This window comes from Camelus ferus, chromosome 9 (assembly GCF_009834535.1).
Source record: "Camelus ferus isolate YT-003-E chromosome 9, BCGSAC_Cfer_1.0, whole genome shotgun sequence".
In the NCBI taxonomy this organism is placed as follows: Eukaryota; Metazoa; Chordata; class Mammalia; order Artiodactyla; family Camelidae; genus Camelus; species Camelus ferus.
In genome coordinates, this window is record NC_045704.1 from 33,416,596 (window position 1) to 33,439,447 (window position 22,852).

Genomic DNA, 22,852 nt, shown 5'->3' on the forward strand with positions numbered 1-22,852 from the left:
GCTTTTCAAGGTTAAAAAAATTAATCTACTGGTGAGACTAGTGGAGGCATAAAAAATTACCAAGAAAAAATTCAATTATTAAGTAATTTTTTTCTTTCATGATAATTGATAGATACATGTTTTATACTTAATATGTGTTTGATTATGTATTGCTGCATAACAAGCCATCCTACAACTGCATGACTTGAAACAGTAATAATCATTTCTTCTGCTCACAGATCTGCAGCTGGGCAAGGACCAATGGAAGATTCATCTCTGCTCCACACAGCGTTAGTTGGGACAGCTTGACTGGAGGCTGGAGAATCTGCTTCCAAACTGGCTCATTCAACATGTCTGGGGCTGCGGGCCAGGGGCCGCAGGTCCTACGTGCATGGTGAGAATGGGAGAACTCTCATCCAAAGCCCTGTCCTAAGAGATGCTCAAACTTTAGCATGGCTTCTAGTAGCATACGCCTTTGCCCTATGATGACTCCAGCCCCCTATTAAAATGCCTGCCTGAGAAAGCTCAATGCTGCCAGAATTTACAGTTTGTTCTAGCCAGCTTTTTGGATTTTTTTTTTTTTTTTTTTTTTTTGGATTCACAGTTGGTTGAATCTGCGGATACGCAATCTGCGTATAGTGAGGGCAACTTGCTTATACTGAGGGCCGACTGTATCTCCTACAAATCTGGAGTATCATTACCAATGACCTGAAAGCCCTTCCTTTGAAATTTAATCATCAGGAAGGAACGGGCCTCTGTTTCCCAGTCTCTGCGGGAGAATAGAATCCTAACTTCAACAAATTGCCAGCCAGCAGGCACAGCTGGACTAATCACATTTACACTCATCAACCTCTCCTAATTCTTTGCTGGAGCTCTGCTCTCTCCCATCCCTATTCTTTCATTCTCCCTTTAAATTTCCAATTACCTCTGCAAAAATCAGAACAGAGCTCAGCTCTTTCCCCTACTGTCGGTAGTGACAATAAAATCTGTTTTCATCCCTTTAATGACACCCGGCTTTGTTTATCTTTGACAATAGGCTTTTCTAAGACACCTGGGCTTCCTCACAGTAGAGTGGCTGGATTCTAATGGTCAGTGAAGACAAAGCAAAGTGATCCCACGGCAAAAAAAAAAAAAAAAAAAAAGAGCAATGCCTTATGGCACCTCGCACATGAAAATGTTTTATACCATAACCACTTATAAATCAAAGAGGATTGGAAATAAAGTGATTCATATAGACTTGAAAAGAGAAAGCAAAATAAAAATAAAGGAATAAAGTTAAGCCAATTGCAGGACTGAGAATAGTACAAATATGTCACTTATAGTGAACTTCATTCGCCCTATGGGGTAAAATTCCTACCTAAAAAAATAATCCAATAATTATTTGAACGTCTCATATAAAATTAAAGCATAAGGAAGAACTAGAAATTAGGAGCGGCGCCGAAATTTAGGCAAATTCACGCCCTTATTAGTATCTTCATTTTTTAGATAAGAACACGCAAGTGATGAGTATTATTTTGGGGGACACCTTGTACACTAAACCTTCAGAAGTCAATGTCTCCGGTTTGTTTTCTCTTCAGCACAGCCCTGCTTAATGGTGTCCCGATGAGGAGGTATTAGAAACGTAGAGAAGTCGCTTTTATTTCAGCCCGAGGAAGACTACAAAAAGAGCTGATTTTTAGTATACTGTTTGACCCCCGTGGGCCTCCGGCCTGGACTACATTTCCCAGCAGGCCGTGCTGGGAACTACGGGTGCCGACGGGAGGTCCAGCGCCGTTGGCGACGGCGCAGTCGCCGTGCGGGCGGCCGACCGGCGGGCGCTTCGCGGTTTGAATGGCTGCGGGCCCGGGCCCTCACCTCACCTGAGGACCCGCCGGCCAGGTGTGTGCTATGCCGTCGGGAGGCGACCAGTCGCCGCCGCCCCCGCCTCCCCCTCCGGCGGCGGCGGCGGCCTCGGACGAGGAGGAGGAAGACGACGGCGAGGCGGAGGATGCCGCGCAGCCGGCCCGGTCGCCGGCCCCTCAAACCCAGCAGCGGTTCGACGAGCTGTGCAGCCGCCTGAACATGGACGAGGCGGCGCGGGCCGAGGCCTGGGACAGCTACCGGAGCATGAGCGAGAGCTACACGCTGGAGGTGCGCCCAGGGGAGGAGACGAGCGGCTGTTGGGGCCTAGTGGTCGCGCCCTGCCGCGGGGAGTGGGGCCCCTTCTAACCCCCGCCCGGCGTCCCGCGGGCACCCCTCGGGCGGCCCTGGCTCTCTGGGTCCCCAGCCTGGAGTGCAGAGGGAATCCTCTCTGCGCAGCTTCGTCCCAGAAACCTGGCTTTTGAAAAGCCAGCGACCCTGAAAGTGAATTCGATCTCTCTGCTCTTCCCTCTTGGGTTCCGAAGAGGGACTAGCTCTTGCCCTAAAGTAGCACCGCGAGGCTGAGGTTGGGCTGGGGTCTGATTACAAAAATACAACCGCCTTGTTGGCAGAATGAACAGGTGCAATTGTCAAGACCGTACCCAGCGAGGTGAGAGGACTTGCCTGTGTTCGCACGGAAATTAACACGACTTTAGCGCCTCCGTTTCCAGGCTTCTTCAGTTCGAAATTGCCTTTGTCCAGGCATTGCATCCGTTTGAGTAAATGCGTTGTTAGGTTTCGGGCTGCGTGTGTGTTTGTGTAAACAAAGACGAATCTTCCCCCAGAGCAAATGAAATGGGCTTTCTGCCTACCTGGATATAGACATGCATTTCTTACTAGGGAGTCAGGACTGCGACAACCTTGAGGACCTATTGGTCACCCAAGACGATGCACAGGACTCTTACAGTCGCTGTGATCTAGACATGTTTTTGTCCCTTTCTTCGGACGGGGCTTCCAGATGAGAAAAATGGCCATTCTAGCCAGTGAGGCTCAACTCTGTAGGCACCTCCCCCTTATGGGCCAATGGGAAGTGACACGGAAGTCTGGATTGTTTATCCTCTGTTTGACTGCCGTGCGTGTGGTATTTAAACAGGATGCCGTATGATTTTCTTAAGTTGTTTTTAGAGTTTGTGGAGAGTGGAGCGAATAGGCTCGGGATGTTTTAAGGCCTAACAGAAGTGTTATTTAACTACAGTAGGATGTTTTTGCCTATATGTCACTCACTAAGATAATTTTTTTTATTCTGGTATTAATAGAATTTTAATCCCCTTTCTTTCTCCCCATTGTTACCTCTATAGGGGGAAAAATACTAGTATTATAGTGGCTTTAGAACTTGACCGATCTTGATGACTTCGAGCAATTTACTTAACCACTCCAAACTCAATTTGGTGATATGTAAATTTGAGATATTTTTACCTACCTTACAGAGCTGTTCGGAATGGTTAAATAAGGTGATGTGTGGTTTCTGGCGTACAGATCACTCGTATACACAGTGCTTTAGAGTTTACAAAGCTCTTTCACATACTTAGGTGATCTGACTGAATAGGCCATGTTCCTGTTTATTTCCCAGTGGTTCCTGTGGTGAGACGAAGAGGACTTTTTTGAGGGGGGAGGGGGGCGGTAATTATGTTTTATTTATTTATTTTTCAATGGAGGTACCAAGGATTGAACCCAGGACCTTGTGCATGCTAAGCACATGCTCTACCACTGAGTTATACCCGCCCCAGTTGAGAAGGACTCTTTTTTGGTGATGGGCGTAAGTGCCTCCAAATAAGGTCTTATTTTACCCTCAGGATAACCCTGAAATTAGAACAAGCATTATCACCACACAGCTGAGGTATTTCAACTCACAGAGGTTAAGTGGTATGAAGCCCAGTATTGTATAAGCAAGTGATGTAACAAATGGTTAGTAAATTATTTTTGAAAATACATGTTTGATTACTCAATTTGTTAAAGTCTTTGATCTCAGATTCTTTACCCAGTAAATGAATGAGCATTTATTCATTTACCAAATATTTTCTGATCGCCTGTTCTTTGCCAGACACTGTAGTGTAGGTGCTGGGATGGAGCAGTGCACAAAGCATTAAAGTCTCCACCCTTGTGGAACTAGTGGTCAGGTATGCTGTGAGATAATATGGGGTGTCAGCCTCATGGGCGTGTACAATAGAAAATAAAGCTCCTATGATATTTAATAGAGAATACTGGTTAGAGAATTTTATCTCTTGATTTCTTGTATTTTCTGTGCTTTATACTTGTGACTCAACTCTCACAGCCCTTAGATAAGAAAATTGAGCCTCTGCAACTGTTGAGTAATTTACCCAAGTGATCTACTCCCTTGCTGGGACTTCCAAGGTCTGTGTCCTAAGAGAGACATTAAATCTGTATTGCCTTTTATGATCTTGAAAGTTACATAACATCACTTTCACCTGTGCTGCTGGTTGAGACAGTTCAAAGTGAGAGAACACAAACTCCTACCTCTCAGTGGAAGAATGCCATGGTCACATTGTAAGAAGAGCACATGGGACAGAGCCATCACTGAAAATACCGTTTCCCACAAGCATTTAAATAACACTTTCAATTTAAACAGGAATTTTTAATATTGAAATATCTATAGCTCACCAGCTAAAAATCCATTTTCTTTTATTTTACAGGGAAATGATCTTCATTGGTTAGCATGTGCCTTATATGTGGCTTGCAGAAAATCTGTGCCAACTGTAAGCAAAGGAACAGTTGAAGGAAACTATGTATCTTTAACTAGAATCCTGAGATGTTCAGAGCAGAGGTAATTATGCTGGAGTTTGTGAAATAGAATGTGACTAATATAAAAGCTCATAAATCATAGTGACAGTAAGAAACCTCTTTGTTGGTCATTTTCTGAGCATTTGTACCTATGGAGTGCTAAATTTAGATCTAGGTCATGGTTTTCCTTTACCACATCTAAGTTAGTATCCATTATATTTTATTTCTTTGATGAAAAATATTTAGCTTTTAATGTATTAAGCACTTGTATTAAGAGTTTACTATTAAAGATTATGACTTGTCATTGTGTAATATAGGGAGAATTCTAAATAGGATACTCTAGATTGAAAAGGTAAATAAAATATGATATTAAACTTAGAACTACATGCATGGGACTTGTATCTTATATAAAGAACATATAAATACTCAGTTTCCTGTTTGGGAGATAAGCAACACTATTATAATCAATTATAGACAGGGTCAAATAATATTTTAAAGAGGACACAGAAGTTGCTTTTTCAATCTGTTGTGTAAATGAATTGATTACATTTATTATTTGTATCTTTTGGGTTAATTTTCTCATGGCTTATTAAAGATTGGTGGAAAAAGGATATTTGGCATTTCAGGGGAAATACCACTGTCAAAATTTATGGACGTACTGGTTTAAAAAAATAACTTACTATTTAAATAGTTAACAAGAAATGTAATCTTTTAGCTGTAGTCTGTTTATTAACCTTGAACTCAATCCTGAGTTATATTTAGGCCTAAGAACAAGAGGCAGTGCATAAAGAGTTGAACACCTGGGCTGTAAACCTGCAGAAGTGGAATTAAATAAGGTGTAAAAGTATAATTATGAAAAATGGAGTTAGAGTAATCCAGTTAAGTGACAGACAAGGAACTTTAGAAGCAAAGGTCGAATTATGGAATCATTGTTATAAACTGTAGTAAACTAAACTTATCTAATATTTTAATGCAAGTAATATCCCAGTCTTCAGTTTTATTTCCATTTCAAAAACTCAATTTTTTAAAAAAATCTTTACCTATGGATTCAGATTATTTACTTTCCTGCCATAATGGACTAAATGGATTAAAAACAAAGAGCAGATTGGGAGAAGATATTTATAATGTAACAAAAGATCAATATCCAGAATTATAAAAAGAACTACTAACCAGTAGTTAAGTAATTGACAAACAGCTACTAAAAAGTATGATTTCACGAAGGCCTAAACTCACATAGCTAATAGATGCAGGCAAAGATGTTCAATCTCATTAGTAATCAAGGAAATTCAAAGTAAAATTAAGATAATATTTCATTCTCATCAGACTGGGGAAACGTGAAGTCTGATAGTACCCAGTTTGGTTATTATGTAGGGAAATGGGAACTCTGTATTGCTGGTATACATTGGAGAGGGCGTAAATTGGCATAGTCACTTAAGTGGGAAATTTGGCAGTATCTAGTAAAGTTGAAGATGCATATTCTCTGACTCAGGAATTCTACTAATTGGTGGTAGTTCCTAAAGAAACAGTAATATACATGTACAAGAATGTGTTCATTACAGCATTTTTTTGTTATAATGAAAAATTAGACACCTTAATTTCCATTGGTTGGGGAATTAATGCACAAAAGTTAGTTCATATGAAGGAATGTTTTTAGTAATTAAAATGAATGAATTAGATCTACATATATGAACATTAATCTCATAAACATTATTGAATGAGAAAGCAAGTTGTAGAATGCCAGTTATAATATTATATCATTTATAAAATTTTAAAACCACATATACAAAAGATACTACTAACTCTTTATGGGTACATATGTAACCATATAGTAAGTATAAAAACATGAATGGGAAGGATTCAGACTGACTTTAGAAGGTTGGTTATCTTTGGGGAATAAGAGTCGGAAATGGAATTGGGGGAGAGTACAAATGGGAAGTTCGGCTATTTCTGTAGAATCTGAAGCCAACAAGGCAACATTTATTTGATAGGTTAATATTTGTTAAATCTGACAATTGGTACATGAATGTTGGTTATGTTTTCTGGTTAATTATTTATTTTGTATTATTACATATTTTATAATTTTAAAAAACCTCCCTGTAATCTCAGAAAAAGAGACTAGGAAATTAGGTTTGGAAGATCAGAGAAATAAGCCAGTCTGTGAGAGTAAGCTGGTCAGAGGCATGAGTTGTGATTTTATATCATTGTCTAAAAGTAATATAATTTAAAGAGTTGATTTTGATTTACTCTTAATTATCTATATTTGTATATTTAACCTTTGCATTAATTACAAAAAAAATCTAATTTTTTATTTTTAATATCAGCTTAATTGAATTTTTTAACAAGATGAAGAAGTGGGAAGACATGGCAAATCTACCCCCACATTTCAGAGAACGTACTGAGAGATTAGAGAGAAACTTCACTGTTTCTGCTGTAATTTTTAAGAAATATGAACCCATTTTTCAGGACATTTTTAAGTATCCTCAAGAGGAACAGCCCCGGCAACAAAGAGGAAGAAAACAGCGGTATGTTTTTATATGTGTTAAGCAGGAACACACATTTGTCTGTCTGTGCTACAGTTTTGATCCTGTAGCTTGTGTCCCTCCCCTAAGTTTGTTTTGCTTGTCGTAAGAAACAAATGTGATTTCATAAATAATCTTTTTGTCCAATAGGTTTCTTTTAATAATAATTTCTTTTCATTGTATGTTAGCTCTGAAGAATTTGGCTTCTTTCATGTTGCATAATGTGTGAAAACTTTGTTTATAATAAATTTTCTTTTTTCATTTAAGCAACCAAAAATGCAAAAGTCAGACCTTCCTTAGATATTCTCACCAATTAGCCACCTTGGGTATAGAATTTGACTACTTAATTTTCTATTATTGACTATATTGACTATTTCTGTTATTTTCTGCATGTCATAGTACATATAGACTATTTCTTTATTTGACTCTTAAGTCTAGCTGAATAGTAACAAATCCCCCTGAAAAGGCTGTTCTGTCTATTTTGATGTTTACAACCAATTCAAAGTAGAGAAACTGGATTGAGGGGAGAATAGTGGAACTGTAATGGTTATGAAATTGTGCTTCTGATCTTGTCTGCAAAGTCTGTAAACTTACTCTGGCTCAATGTTTTCCATCTCTCCTAGTAGATATGGGCGATTATGGGATGCAGATTCTCTACCTTTGTCATAAAAGTTTTTACATAAAGTAGAAATGGAAATTTGTTCTTAAAGTAGAACTAGAAAAATGTTGACAAGAAAAGTAGAGGAAAGGGAATTACTATAGTTGAAAGAATAATGTTTTCTTCTCTTTTAATATAAAACTTTTCCAAATTGTAAAGGATGTTTACACTAAGTGAACAGCTTTAAAAAATAAAACAATGTAACTGACAATACTTTAATAAAAAAGAATGCAAAAAAAAAAAGAAAAACAAAAAAATAAAACAGTGTACATTTTTTTGTAGTTGAGCCCCTGATATAGAAGCAGCTGGTTTAGTGTGCTTGCAGTTTTGGGAATTGTCTATTTATAATTAAGTATTCTAAAGTTTGGATAGAAGTTGTTTTTGAGTCTAGGTGAGGCTGATATGATCATTTATAGAAAGACTTCTTTCTTTGGAGTGTTATAGAAAATAATTTCAGATTGTATTTGCATTGATGTTTATTAGGGTGCATATACTACTTAATTCTAATTAAGAAAATTATAAGATAACTTTAAAAATTTTATATTTGTATCACTATCATTTTTTAAAAACTTTATGGTAATTTCTTAAAAATTTTTTTTTAATTGAAGTGTGGTTAACTTATGGTGTGTTAGCTTCTGGTGTACAGTATAGTGATTTAGTTATGTGTGTATGTATGTTCTTTTTTATGTTCTTTTTCATTATTGGTTATTACAAGATATTGAATATAGTTCCTTGTGCTATACAGTAGGACCTTGTTTATTTTATATATAGTAGTTTGTATCTGCTAATCCCAAACCCCTAATTTATCCCTCCCCCTTCACCTTGTGTACTTTTTATTAGTACTTTTGGCTAATACCAGTGATAATAATGTACACCATTTACTGAACATTTATTATTGGGCAGGGACTCTTCTAAGACTTAAACTTGTATTACTTCAGTTAGTCGCTATGACAGCTTTACGAGGTTGATACTGTTATTACAGGTGGGGGAAATAAGCCCTTGAGAGGCTAAGGAATTTGGCCGAGGTCGTACAGTTTAGTAAGTGTGGAGCTCTTGCTGAAACTTAGGTAGTCTGCCTACGCAGCCTGCCCGCAGAATGTGCTTCACCACGACTCAGTACTGCATCTCACACACTAGTCTTTCAGAATTTGTCACTGAGTACTTATCGAGAGCTTACTGTATGAACTACTTTGTTAGGTACTAAGTAGGACACAAATATTAAAAAGAAAACAAACCGAAAAAACCCCAAATCCACAGTCACTGTTTTTTGAGAGCTTATAGTAAGTATAGTCAGGGAGAGGTATGTATAAATGCAAAAGATAATAGAAATGTAGGACTTATGAGCCAATTAGGTAAGATTCCATGGAATAAGTAGAAATAGGTCTGAACAGTGGGTAGGATTTTGATGGTGAAGTTGGAGATATAGATAGCCTTCTATGCAGAGGACAAAGTATGAAGACACCAAAATAGAAAAACAAGAGGAAATTTGGTTAGGTGGGTTAAGTTTGTTCTAGAGTTCTCAAGTCATATATAGAGCCAGTTTTTAGAGTGGCTTGAGTGGTTTTTTTTCTTCTAGTTTTATTGAGATATAATTGACATACGGCACTATAGAAGTTTAATGTGTACAGCATAATGATTTGACTGACATGCATCATGAAATGATTACCACAGTAAGTTTAGTGAATGTCCATCATCTCATATAAAAATACAAAATTAAAGAAATAGAAAAAAATTTTTCTTTGTGATCAGAACTCATTTGATATACTCTCTTAACAACTTTCATATATAACATACAGCAGTGTTAATTATGTTTACCATGTTGTACATTATATTGCTAGTACTTATTTATCTTATAACTGGAAGTTAGAGTGGCTTGATGGTTAAGCTAAAAAGTTTGACTTTTATCTTAGTAGGTATCAAAACTGGATAGTTTATCATGTGCCTATGGTGGGAAGGCTACTTTTTAAGGCAGAGCACTGACATTTAATTCTTGCCGTGAACTGGTGAATTAAGTACAATATTAGAATGATTTTTTAGCAGGTGAAGAGACTAAGGCACATGGAGAGCAAGTATACTAAGCTGATGACAATGTGGGAATAAACCCGTCTTCAGATTCTTCTCTTCAAAGCACTTTGTTAGAATAATACTACTGAGATGTGAGGCCAACAGATGTCTTAGCTAAATGTTGGCAGAGGTTTTGGTAGAAAAGCCACGTTTAAAACAGACCTGAAACTCCATTTAGCTGACAACTTAGCAAAATACAACAGATACTCTTATTTTTTTCCACCTTCCTCCTCTCTACAACAGGCACTCTTAATGGCAGAAGTATAAGGAATTATAGGAATCCCAGAATTTACAATAGAAAGTCCTTTTGTGACTTGACATAATCTGGAATGTCTTTAGGGAGGGAGAGTTTACAGTTCATCAGCTATAATAGAGGAGAAAAAGTTGAGGACATACCTGACTGCTTATATGGGTCTTAAACCTGCATTAGCCTTGTTGATATCATCAAAAGAACTATTGTTACTCGTTTTATTTTTCTGCCTTACCTATCTTGACCAGGAAAAGCTTTTATAGTTCTTCAGAATTTTCTTCTAAGATGAGTGCTTTCCCTTGCTCCCAGCCATTTCCTTACCAGTACTTGGCTGAGCAGAATTTCCTGCACATTTTCCACATGAAGTGAATCTGCTGTCACTCCCCTCAACTGTGGGTTTTGTTTCTCACCTAATTTACAGTCATTTGTGATGTCTTTTTCTGATTCTTCTGTTATCTCATGACTTTTTTCTTCCCCAAAGGCGACAGCCCTGTACCGTGTCTGAAGTTTTCCATTTTTGTTGGGTGCTTTTTATATATGCAAAAGGTAAGAAAAGAGTAATATTTATTTAGATATTAGTTTATTTCAAAGTTCAGGTACTACTTTTGTCAACCTGAAATATGTATCAGGAAAAGATTCTCACTGAAAAATTTCTCAAGGGTTTTAATCCCAGACTCTTAATTTTTCAGTTATTGCCTTTTCATAAGAGTCTTTTGAATTTCTTTACAATATTCCAAACTTTTTTTTATTAAATGGAAAATCCTTTAATTTTGTTCTTACCCAACATCTTTTCCAGGTGTATTATCTCTGAATTACGGACTGCAAACATGTTAGTGTGTCTGTGCTTATCTCCTGGGCTGTATTTTTCACGAGACATGTCTTACTTAGTTGAGTGGGACTGATCATTCTCAAGAGTGGTTCAGTTTACTTTTTACATCTTGTTCAGATAAAAATGCTTGATCAAATGCCTTTACATACAGTTTATTTTCTCTCCCTTCTCTTCTCATTTAACGTGCCCAACATCTTCATTTAGTGAAATATGCTTTTATTATTATTATCGTCCTCTCTGTATTTCTGTGTAGAAATGATTCTTAGTAACTTAAAGAAGAAAAGAAATTACGGTTACATTAGTTACATAGCTTTTTTCTTGACTGTGTAGAATGCCTTTGCTGTTAAGATAGCCTAATAAAGTTCATAATTGAAATCAAATAATCATAGAGCTGGAAAGTGTTTCATAAATATAAGAGATTCTCGTTATTAGATCAACTAGCCCAACTTACTTACTTTTAAGGAGTAAGTAATGGAGACCCAGAAACTAGCAACTAGAAACAGATCTAGGGTTTGAATCCAGGTCTAGCTGTGGTTTCATGCTGGATATGAAGGCTCTCCAGCAGGAACATGTCACTCCATCGGTGTCAGAGTTTGTCTCATTGCAGCTGGTCCTTTCTAGTTAGTTAGGTTAGAGCTTATCCTTCCTTCCTTTTCTTGATTGAAAAGAAAAACCTTTCTTTTGTCAAAAATAAGCTCTCATTTATTTTTGCTTTCCATTACACTGGGTGTTTCTTCAGTGGAAATGAAGGTGGTGTGATCAGTGGCATGAAATATGGAAAGACTTAAGAGCATGTAGACTGTTTTTGTGGTGGTTACACTTTCTGCCACTTGGTTTACTGTGTCTGCTATTATATATGATATTAATCTTGTCAGTAGATTATGGACAGGTGTATCTGACTTTGGGGATTTTTATCTGTTTCATGTCTTTCATGGTGTATGTGTACTTGGGAGTAAGTATTTGGTACTATATAAATTATTAGAAAAGAATTGTCCTTATTTAGGCTTTGGTCTCACTTGACCAGCTGGAGTGGTATATTTTTTGTCTCTGCAGCTTACTCAGTGTTTGAGTTTTACCTCACTATTATTAATCCAGTCTGTAGTTGTGTGATCTGAAGAGCTCTTGTCTGCTCACAATCCAGCACTATGATCTTTTATGATTCACTAGGATCTTTTCTATTAAAGTAATTTAGTTGGTTTTATTCAGTTCTTGATTTCGTTATTTGGGGGGAAGTGTACTCTTTTTTAGCCACCTTTTTCATGACTTTGCAACAGTGGGCATCCCAGATTACCTCGTTCCTGATAAATAAGCTAACTTTTGCCTGCTATCTCTGTTGGCTTCTTATGGCAAGTACAGATCAGCGACAAGTTTGGGCTTGTCTTCATGAAGGACCCTGAATGTGGCCTGAAGACCATTAGGTGCCACTTCTGTTTTGCTTGAGATCCCGAGTCTTAATTCCTGATAAATAGCCAACTCTTGAGGTTAAACAGGTTATCTTTGATTGAAAGATAAAATATCTCACACAGATTTATTCCTAAAGTCAGGAATAGAAATGTAAAGTATATCAATTTGGGAGAGTACTGGAGTTTAAATTAGATTCTGGTCTTTAGGGGCATTTCAGCTTTTTGTTAAAGTTACTGTGCTGCCGTTTTTTTCCTTCTGTGGCAAGTACACACCAGTGACAAGTTTAGGCTTGTCAGTGTGATGGGCTTTGTGGCTTGAAACTGGTAAGTACCACTTCCTGTTTCACATTTGAGGAATTGGGTATATTTTAATATTAAGCGTCTTTATAGCAGAACCAAGCAAGTTCATTTAGTTATATCAGTGCAAAATTTGACCTATTTATTTGCCTCTGGCAATGGAAGAATGTTTTTTTCTCTTTAATCCATTCAAATTGATTTGTTGAATGTTTCCATCTATACAAAAAAAAATTATTATTTATCCTGATATGCTGAGGTAAGTGGTAATTTTCTTTAGGGGAAAGAAGAGAAAAAAGCCTGCTACAAAGTGTGAGTGCATGTGTGCGTGCATGTGTGCATTGGGTAGACATTTAGTGTGAAAATGTCAGGGTTTAGAAATAATGCTTCAGGTATATGTTGGCTATTTAAATTGAATTCATCTGATGTTATAAGAATGTAAAATCAATATGAAGCATATACATACTGTATGAGTATGTAATGAAATAAAGGATATATTTGAAGATATTAAAAAATCTAGAAATATTTCTTAGTTTCTAAGAATAATAAAACTCTTTAACCACCTGTAAAAATTGCTTTCACTGTTAGCATAAAACCAGCACTGCAGACAGGACAAGTTTCTGTAGGTTTAAGTTTGGGTTTCTTTTTTCTTTGTTACCAAACATCAGCAATTATTCCTGGGATGTTAGCTGCAGAACCAAAATATCTTTAGTTGTGGTCCTGTTGCATTAATTTATATGAACTTGTATTAATATGTCAAAAAGTATTTAAAATATTACAGTTAGAAGTCTGATGATAGTTCTTGGTCTATTTAGAATACCTACATGAAAAAATAATTATATGAATCATTTTTTCAGCTTTTCCCATCTAAGTATTTCTATCAGTTTTCTTGGCTAAAGTATTTTCGTACAAAACAATTTCTTACAGTTTGAGATAATTTATGAAATTGTTTGTGTTCAGAATTTTCAAAAGAAAAACCAATGGTGATAAAATTTTGGCATTTAGTAAATGCTTCTTTAATGAATATTGAGTGAATGAATGGCATTTTTAGTGAAGTTTTGGTTTTCATTAAACTCTTAGAAATTAAACTATAAGGGTAATATTTAAAAATGTAAATTTCCTAAAGCAATTTATGTAGCTCTTGAGTCAGCTTTGTATACTGTTGTATATTGTCATTGTAATTAAAGAAAGAAATTATTTTAAAAAATACTGTAAAGTCTATGCAAATTTAATTCTACTTGTTTATAATCCTGTAGGTAATTTCCCCATGATTAGTGATGATTTAGTTAATTCTTATCATCTTCTGCTGTGTGCTTTGGACTTAGTTTATGGAAATGCCCTTCAGTGTTCCAATCGTAAAGAACTTGTGAACCCTAATTTTAAAGGTAAGTTTGTAATGAAGGACTAACGGACAGCTCACATTTCTACATATGTTTATTCTTGGGAGTTGTATATATCTAGCATCAAGGAGCAGAAGTGCTCTGAAAATCATCATCATAGTTATCAGAGTACTAATAATTAGGAGTTGAGCTCTCTGTTACAATATTTATGGGAAAAGCTATTGCAAATGTCACAGAGTTTAAAGTGTTAGATGACAGTATTAGAAGTTTCTGAAATATATACTCAACAAGAAGAAAAACTTTAGAAACCTGGAGTAGCAAAGATGACATTAAAACTGACAATGATTTTTAACATTGGCAAGTTTCATGCTTGACACACAGTAGGAAGTCAAAGCAGATTTATTGACAGAGTCTTCGTTTCACATCTGTTCTACAGAAGAGGAGTAACTTTCTAAAATAAGTAGAACTTTAAACTAAAAGATGTGTGGAAATGAAGATTATTTTGGCAATGTATTTAATAGGTTTTAAGGTATATAATTTCTATGAATGATATATAGTAAGAGACTGAATTATGATTTACAAAGCAAATATTGAAAAGTATTTATAGAGCTAATATATAATGCTGCTGCTATTTAAATAATACTATGGTAGGATTCTGAGAGATTGTCAGTTTCAGGGTAGTTACAGTTAGAATTTCAGCTTGCCTCACTCTCAAGGTAGATTTCTTTTTAATATATTTTTATTGAAGTATAGTCAGTTTATAGTGTTACATCAATTTCTGGCATACAGCATAATACTTCAGTCATACAGGAACATATATATATATTCATTTTCTTATTTCTTTTAACCATAAGTTACTACAAGATACTGAATATAGTTCCCTGTGCTGTAGAGTATGAACTTCTTGTTTATCAACGTAGATTTTTAAAGTTAGTGGAGTTAGTTACTTCAGTTGCTCCTGGTTTGGTAAATTTAGTGTTCTTCATATTCTGTCCTTTCTTTTATTTCTGTCCTAGCTGTTTGTTTATTTGTTTGTTTGAAGTATAGTTGATATACAGTGTTGTGTTAGTCTCTGGTGTACAGGATGGTGATTCAGTTATGCGCATACACACACACATATATAGATGTATGTATTTTTCATATTCTTTTTCATTTTAAGTTACTACAAGATTTTGAATATAGTTCCCTGTGCTATAAAGTAGACCTTGTCCTAATTCTCTTTATGTTTCTATACAGCTACTTCCCTTCAGTTTTCCCCTCTTTTATGTATTTTTTTTCCCTTGCATTGAGTCTAGGGCAAGAATAGCTGTAAATTAGTATGATAAATACATCTAATATAGTTAAATAAAAATATATCAAGAGTATGTATTTGAACAATAATTTTTTTCAAAGTGGTATTTTTTATTTGAATGTAAGTCTTATTGGCAAATTTATATTTTATTTTTGTCCTTTTTAGATCTTGTAACAATATACTAAATTACTTGTTTAATTTTTCTTTTTTAACCATCTCCAGATAGGTAATTGAGTAACTGAAATCTATTGACTAGTGATACTCTTCACCTCTATTTGCTGTTTTTTAAGCATACTTAAATAGAGTCAAATTAGGCCCTTACACTCTATTTCCTGTACACTCAGATGCTAACTCGTATGCTGATTAGACTATTATTTATATTTTAGTTTATTCCATGTTAGCTTATTAAATGCTACCTGATATCTCTGTTCTGTGATTCTATCCATCATAGGCCTATCTGAAGATTTTCATGCTAAGGATTCTAAACCTTCCTCTGACCCACCTTGTGTCATTGAGAAACTCTGTTCCTTACATGATGGCCTAGTTTTGGAAGCAAAGGGAATAAAGGAACATTTCTGGAAACCCTATATTAGGAAACTTTATGAAAAAAAGGTGTGTAAACAGTAAATAAGTAATGTGAAAATATTTTCTGGGCAAGGATTTAATTTAATATGATGACTTAAAAATCTTTTCTTTCATCATAGCTCCTTAAGGGAAAAGAAGAAAATCTTACTGGTTTTTTAGAACCTGGGAATTTCGGGGAGAGTTTGTGAGTACTTCTGTTATAAAAGTGTCTTAATACTTTAAATTGTGTGTTTAGGAAACTTGAGTTTCATATTTTTATTGTTTCTAACCTGGAAATTTAGAATATGTTTTGTGGGAGAATATGGAAAAGTAATAAAAAGTTTTATCAACTGTTACTCCAAGTACTTGTTTTTGAATTTATTGAAAATTGTATGGCTGCTCTTTAAAGCTTTAATAGTTAAGCTTTTGGATCATAATTATTGAAATAAAGAAGTGCTTTTGGAACTACACAGGTGAAAAATGATGATGTGAAAGTACTGCGGTCTTCAAAGGTGCCCCGAGCAGCTAGGAACGATAATTAAGCTTCTCACCAGAAGCTGCACCCACCGGGCAGCTAAGCACAGGGTACCTGCCCTGAAGTACTGCCAGCAAAATATACTTACTGTACAGTGGATGAGCACAGTGAAACAAGCTTGTATCTTTATACTCTTCAGTTTTTACAGTTAACAGTGATCCCACTAAAATTTAACTTTCACAAAATTATTAGAACATTTAATAAATAACTTTTAATAAAAAGAAACAATTAAGTAGCCTAAAACAACTAATGGGGCAGTTTTGTGAGTATACATTTTGCCTATTTTTTTTTCCTATAGTAAAGCCATCAATAAGGCCTATGAGGAGTATGTTTTATCTGTTGGAAACTTAGATGAACGGATTTTTCTTGGAGAGGATGCTGAAGAGGAAATTGGGACTCTCTCAAGGTGTCTGAACACTGGTTCAGGAACAGAGACTGCTGAAAGGGTGCAGATGAAAAACATCTTGCAGCAGCACTTTGACAAGGTGAGTTGAGCCGTGCCGGAGGAATACAAATACAGAATCAGACAGGCCAGAGGCTCTCTTTTATTTTAATAATTGTGTGTTTATGTGCGTTTTACTTGCTTCCAGTACAAAAAAGAAAATTCACATCCTGCTTATCTTAATTGAAAAAGTTATCTCTCTGTTTACTGTTTTAATTTTTGTTGACATCAGTTTTCCAAGTTTTTGGTTAGATCTAAGAAAAAATATAAATGTAAGTGAATGTGTCATTCTGATAATTGTTGGTTTTGAAAAGATGAACCAGTAATAAGCAGCCTTTACTAGGCATTTAGAAAATGTTGATTGATCTGAGTTGGTGCCTTCATCCAAGAGACTAGAGAAACTGAGGATCTGTAGTCTTTAAGAAAAATTCCGTTAAACTGAGTTTCAGGATTATGTGTTATTTCATGCAGACACTTGGGAAGATGGAGGCTAAGAGTTTCTTTACTTTCACATGGTATTCCCAGAAAATAAGCAACTTCTGACAGGTGCTTCCAGAGGCAGTGTGGATAATTCCAGTGGGTAGCTCACCTGTAAGACCCGACTTAAGACTAGTTGGCTTATTCATTCAACACATATTCTTAAGGTATTCTATAAGCCAGATTGTGTCCTGGACACAGGGGTTACATCAGTGAACAAAACAGCTATGAATATCCTATTTAATATTCTAGTGTGGGGAGATGGACAATAGGTAACCAAACAAGTAACTATATAGTATATCAGATGATGATACATGAAGGAAAATAAAATAAAGTAGTAGAACAAGGTGTTGGGGAAGGAAGAATGGGTGGGCCTTGGACTATTGAGTGTAGATAGGTGGCTGGAAAAAGTGTCTCTGAGGAAGTAATATTAACAGACCTAAAGGCAGTGAGGAAGCAAGTCACACAAACAGCTGGGAAATGTATTTGAATCTCAGACAACAGCAAATGCAAAGCTATGAGGTAGGAATTTGACTGGTTTTTTGGAAGAACATTGAGAGAGAACACGAGTGTGGTAGGAATTGAGTGAGTGAGGGAAAACAGTGATTAAGAAGTAAGGGGAGAGGGAGACAGAAAGGACAGGCAGACCATATAGGGCTTTGGAAGCCATGGTGAAGATTTTTGCTTTTGCTCTGATAGGGAACAGTGACTGACATAATCTGATTTACATTTTTAAAGGTCTTGTAGAGAGGTGGGATGGGGGCAAGGATGGAAGTAAGGGAATTAAGAGGCTATTGCAGTGATTCTGGTGATAGTTCATGGTAGCTTGGATCAGAGAAATGGTTGTATATGGGCTGTATTTGAGAGATAGCACTCACAGGATTTACTCACAGGCTTGGATCTAGGGAGTGAAAGAAAGAAAACAGTGATGACTCCAGTTGGGTAAATGGTATAAAAGCTTAAGTCCTTACGGATGCCTGTAAGGTCTTCAGTGGTCTGACCCTGCTACCTCTCTGAATTCATCTCCTATCACTCTCCTCCTCACCCATTCCACTCATGCCACGTGAACCTCCTTTTTCATTCTTTAGGTATGCCAATCATACTCCCAACTCAGAGCCTTTGCCCCTGCTGTTTCCTCAGCCTAGAGCTGAGGAAGATACTCAAGATACTCATGTGGTTTACCTCCTCACTTCATTCAGGGCTCCCATAACCTGCCTACTGTATAAAATAATAACCATCAACATCCTCCCCTGCCCTCAGGACTTCCTTTCTCCTTTACTCTGAAATTAATGTTCCTGTTAGTGTTTATCACTGTCTGACCGTAGGTAGAAAAGAAAGAGTTGTTTGTCTGAAGATAGACAGACAGACAGACAGACAGACAGTCAGATAGAAAGGAGAGAAAGAGGAAGAGAAGGAAGGATGGAAGGATTGTTTATTATCTGTCTCCCTGCAGTAGAATATAAGCTTCATGAGGTCTGTGACTATTGCTATATTCAGTGCTTAGCACATGGTAGGCATTTAATAAATATTTATTATGGACATTTTTTGAGCAGGGAAGAACAGGTTTGAAGGGGAAAAAATCAAGACTTAGGGTTATGAGCACGTCAAGTGTGAGATGTCTGTTAGATATACTAGTAGAGAAACTGAGTAGGCAGTTTAGAGGTACAAGATTGGAGTTCACAGCAGAGATAAGAGTTGTGTATATATATTCTGGAGTCATTAGGATACGAATGGCTTTTAAAGCCATGGAATGAAGAGAGGTTACCTAGTAGTATAAGCTGATAGAGAATAAAAGAGGTCTAATGAGTTAAAGAAAGACTCTTCTTGATCAGAGTGCACAGGAAGCTTTAAGCCAAGAACTGAAACAGAGCTACCAGAAAGCCCCATGCAACCCTTGAGGACTGCAGGCAGGAAGTTGTCTGTGGTTGTCATACCTCGGTTCCTCTGTGGAAGCGCCGCTACCTGTGGGCAGTGTGGTGAGTTGCTGCTGGCGGCTGTTGCTCGCCCTCCTGCAAGGCAGTGGTTCATGTTCAGGTGGTTGTAAGAAAAGCTGTCAAGTGCAGGGGAGATCTTGTGAGTGTGGTTAATCTACCTAGATCATCTTATAGATCTAAAAAAATCATAGAATTAATTTCTTTGAAACAAAGTGAAAGTCTCTGCTCTACTCTTGTTTAAGACACAGAGAAAGCATATAGATTTATTTCTGTATGGTGAATTTCTGTATCTCATGAAACTTGAGTAATTCTGTTGCCAGGTGAAAATTTTACTAGGTGTTTTACAGCTGTCTCTAGAATAAGTAAATTTAATACACAGGGAAATCTAGTTTATCTTGAATATTAAAAAAAAACTCTTAAGCTCTCTTAACCTTTCGGAGTTTGTTGGAAAAATTAGAAAAGATATTGTATTAGCATATGTATTCATGCTTAAATTCTTTGACATTAAGTCGTATCTTTCTCCTATTTGTGTTCAAGAATTTGACTTAAACTTATTTCCCTGAAGATCTGTCTGCTTTAGGGGGAAAAAAACTGATAGATTCTAGTAACTAAAGGTAAAGGAGAGGCAAGAGGACTGAAGAAGGCTATTCTGCATCAGGTTGTATTCTGCATCTAGGATTGCTTGCTTTATCCTTTCTCTGAAGCAAATTTGATTATTTGGATGGGCTTTTGTTAAGTCATGGATTTCGTTTGGGCCAGATTTAATTTACAGCTCTCTTTGTCAATCTTTGAGTACTTACAAAATTAGCAGTAGATGGGAGCTTGTTTCTCAGAGATAGCCTTGATATTTTAATGCTTATTTTTGCCTCTAAGCTTAAGTTTTGAATGAGGAATCATAGGGGACTGTGCCTTATCGTAAAGATCTAACTTTTAAGAGACAGACTTCTTAGTTGGCTAAAGTATAGATTGTCCTTTCACACATTTTCATGTGGATAGTGGTGGCTCTTATGTTTGGTGGTATTATGTTTAAATTCCAAGAATGGTGACATTTGAATCACTAATATTTATTGTTAATGTAAAGATAAAGTCTGATTGGTCTGAATTCCCATTTGTGAAGTAATTGAAAGTCTTTCTGACCTAAAATAATATTCTTTTTCCCCCTCTTTAGTCTAAAGCACTTAGAATCTCCACACCACTTACTGGTGTGAGGTACATTAAGGACAACAGCCCTTGTGTGACTCCAGTTTCTACAGCGACTCATAGCTTGAGTCGTCTTCACACCATGCTAACAGGCCTCAGGAATGCACCAAGTGAGAAACTGGAACAGATTCTAAGGTTAGTTTGAGCCCTTCTTTCCTACTAAGACTTGATTGTTGACCATTTTTCAATTTTCTATTTTAATTTTTCAACATTAGTGCCTTTAATCCACCCATTAATCATTTTATGTCAATTACATGCTCAGTTCTGTCATTAGTCCTTAGAGGACATAACAATATAAAACATATGAATAGAATGTTTGATTCTTTTTTCTTAGTATCTTAATCTGTTTGGGTTGCTATAACAGAATATGGTAGACTGGGTGGCTTATGAACAATAGAAATTCACTTCTTACAGTTCTAGAGGCTATAAGATCAAGGTGCCAACAGACTCAGTGTCTGGTGAGGACTGCTTCTTGGTCTATAAACAGCTGCCTTCTTGCTGTGTCCTTACACAGCAGAAGAAGGCAAGGGAGCTCTTTAGGATTTCCTTTATAAGCTCTCATCCCATTCATGAGGGCTCCACCTTCATGACCTCTATACACCATCACATTCGGGATTACGTTTCAACATATGAATTTGGGGCAGGGGGTGAGGAGGAGGGCAACACAAACATTCAGTCCACAACACTCAGACTTTTCTTAATATAGTAGAAGAAACAGTAACTAATAACACTAGACACTGTAGCACCAAACAATCTATTACCAACTGTTTAAGATTTCAAAGAAGGGGGCATCTGTAAAAATGGACGTTGTCAGAGGACTTCATGAAGAGGGTTGGACCTGAGCAGATTTCTGAAGGGTAGGTCAGATTTGAAAAGTTAGCCAACTGGGATTCATAACCAACGTAAAGCTGCTGTAGCTTTTGTAAGTTCTATAAAACACCCTTGTCCTAAAAAAGGAAGGCCTTTAGTTCCTTTGAACTGCCTGAGACTGGTAGGAGTATCAGTGAGCTTTAGTGAAAAGCTGAATTTCATTACATGTGCATAATTTTTGGCAAATTTATTTGACAAAATTATCTCCAAGGTAGTTTCCTAAAAGCTTATGGTTCAATGACATAGACCCTGTGGGAGCCCACTTTATTTCTGGTGGTCTGGTATGAGAAGGCCCTGTAGTTCCCCACTCACAGCTAGGTTCGTTAAATACCAAGGCTGACTCGTCCTCATGACGTCTACTTTATTCATAAACTGGATTGTGATTGACGCCCAGCAGGCCTTGTCTGTGTAGCCTCTTCCTGAGTTGTATTTTTCAGATGGAACTTGTTTACCTAGAATTCAAAAGCATTTTATACATGCATTTCAGAAGCTTGTCTTAACCTCTGTATCTTCCAGATCTCTTTACAATCTCTAACTAGGCATAGCAGCTTCTTTCATCTTAAATATTAATATTAGGGATAAATATTACCAGTAGATACTGGGTAAAAACAAAGTATATTGTTTTTGTAACCTGTGTATATGTTCATAAATAAAATTCTGCTTGCATAAGATATTCAGTAGCCATCTCTAGCAGAATTATAATTGACTTTTATTTTCTTTATAATATTTTAAATTGCTATATTTTTACAGTGAATGTGTTTATGATCAAGATAAAAACATAGTTGTTACAAAAGCCTACATGGTGATAATTTGTCTTATGCTTCTGCATTAAACATATATTGCCTTTCTAGATTAAAAAAAAAGAGATAATCTTCATTTTGGAGGAAAAAAAATGTAGAATGCCAGTAATTATTTATATGAGTTTATTGTAGTATAGATGATATACCCCTTCATTCTATTTTCTTCCAGGAGTTCTTAATCAGAGTTATACTGCCTTCTGGGGAGACAGTTGAGGGTAGTTTAGTTTGTCACCAGTGACTGCAGATGTATAGGGTAGGCGGGGATCAGTCACATATCAGATGGGCACCGGTCAAAGCTGCTAAACTTAACTGCAGTAAAAGGTACAGCTCCATGCAAGAGATACTTTTTTCATTCAAATGGTAGTACTAACACCTTTTTTATAAGGAATTGTGGGATCTCCTGGATTAATTGAGAAGTGTATCATTTCTGTTCAAAGTATTTTATATTTATAGGTTACTAAAATTACAGAGTTGTAAACAGTTTATCACTTTGTGACTCTTTAAATCAGATAATTTCTTCTTATTTTTTAGGACATGTTCCAGAAATCCAACCCAAGCTATTGCCAACAGATTGAAAGAAATGTATGAAATATATACTCAACATTCCCAGCCAGATGAGGATTTCAGTAATTGTGCTAAAGGTTAAGGCTTAATACTGTCTATATTGTTTTCATCTTTGAAATTTAACTAGGGGAAACTGAGTCAGAAATATGAAAAAAAATTTGTGACTTTAGACTGAGTGCTGGAATATGGACGTCCAATTTT

The 22,852-nt window shown here is 36.4% G+C and overlaps 1 protein-coding gene across 1 annotated transcript in view; it reads left to right on the forward strand.

Annotated features, from left to right (window-relative positions):
• The first annotated feature begins 1,866 nt into the window (after window positions 1-1,866).
• RBL2 (RB transcriptional corepressor like 2) overlaps window positions 1,867-22,852 on the forward strand; it is a 42,251-nt gene continuing 21,265 nt past the window's right edge. Inside the window, exons 1-10 of the mRNA XM_032486323.1 lie at window positions 1,867-2,109; window positions 4,530-4,660; window positions 6,939-7,139; window positions 10,590-10,654; window positions 13,891-14,019; window positions 15,717-15,877; window positions 15,970-16,034; window positions 16,663-16,849; window positions 20,386-20,552; window positions 22,619-22,728. Of these exons, the coding sequence (XP_032342214.1) occupies window positions 1,867-2,109; window positions 4,530-4,660; window positions 6,939-7,139; window positions 10,590-10,654; window positions 13,891-14,019; window positions 15,717-15,877; window positions 15,970-16,034; window positions 16,663-16,849; window positions 20,386-20,552; window positions 22,619-22,728 (1,459 nt within the window). The remainder of the gene's footprint in view (window positions 2,110-4,529; window positions 4,661-6,938; window positions 7,140-10,589; window positions 10,655-13,890; window positions 14,020-15,716; window positions 15,878-15,969; window positions 16,035-16,662; window positions 16,850-20,385; window positions 20,553-22,618; window positions 22,729-22,852) is intronic.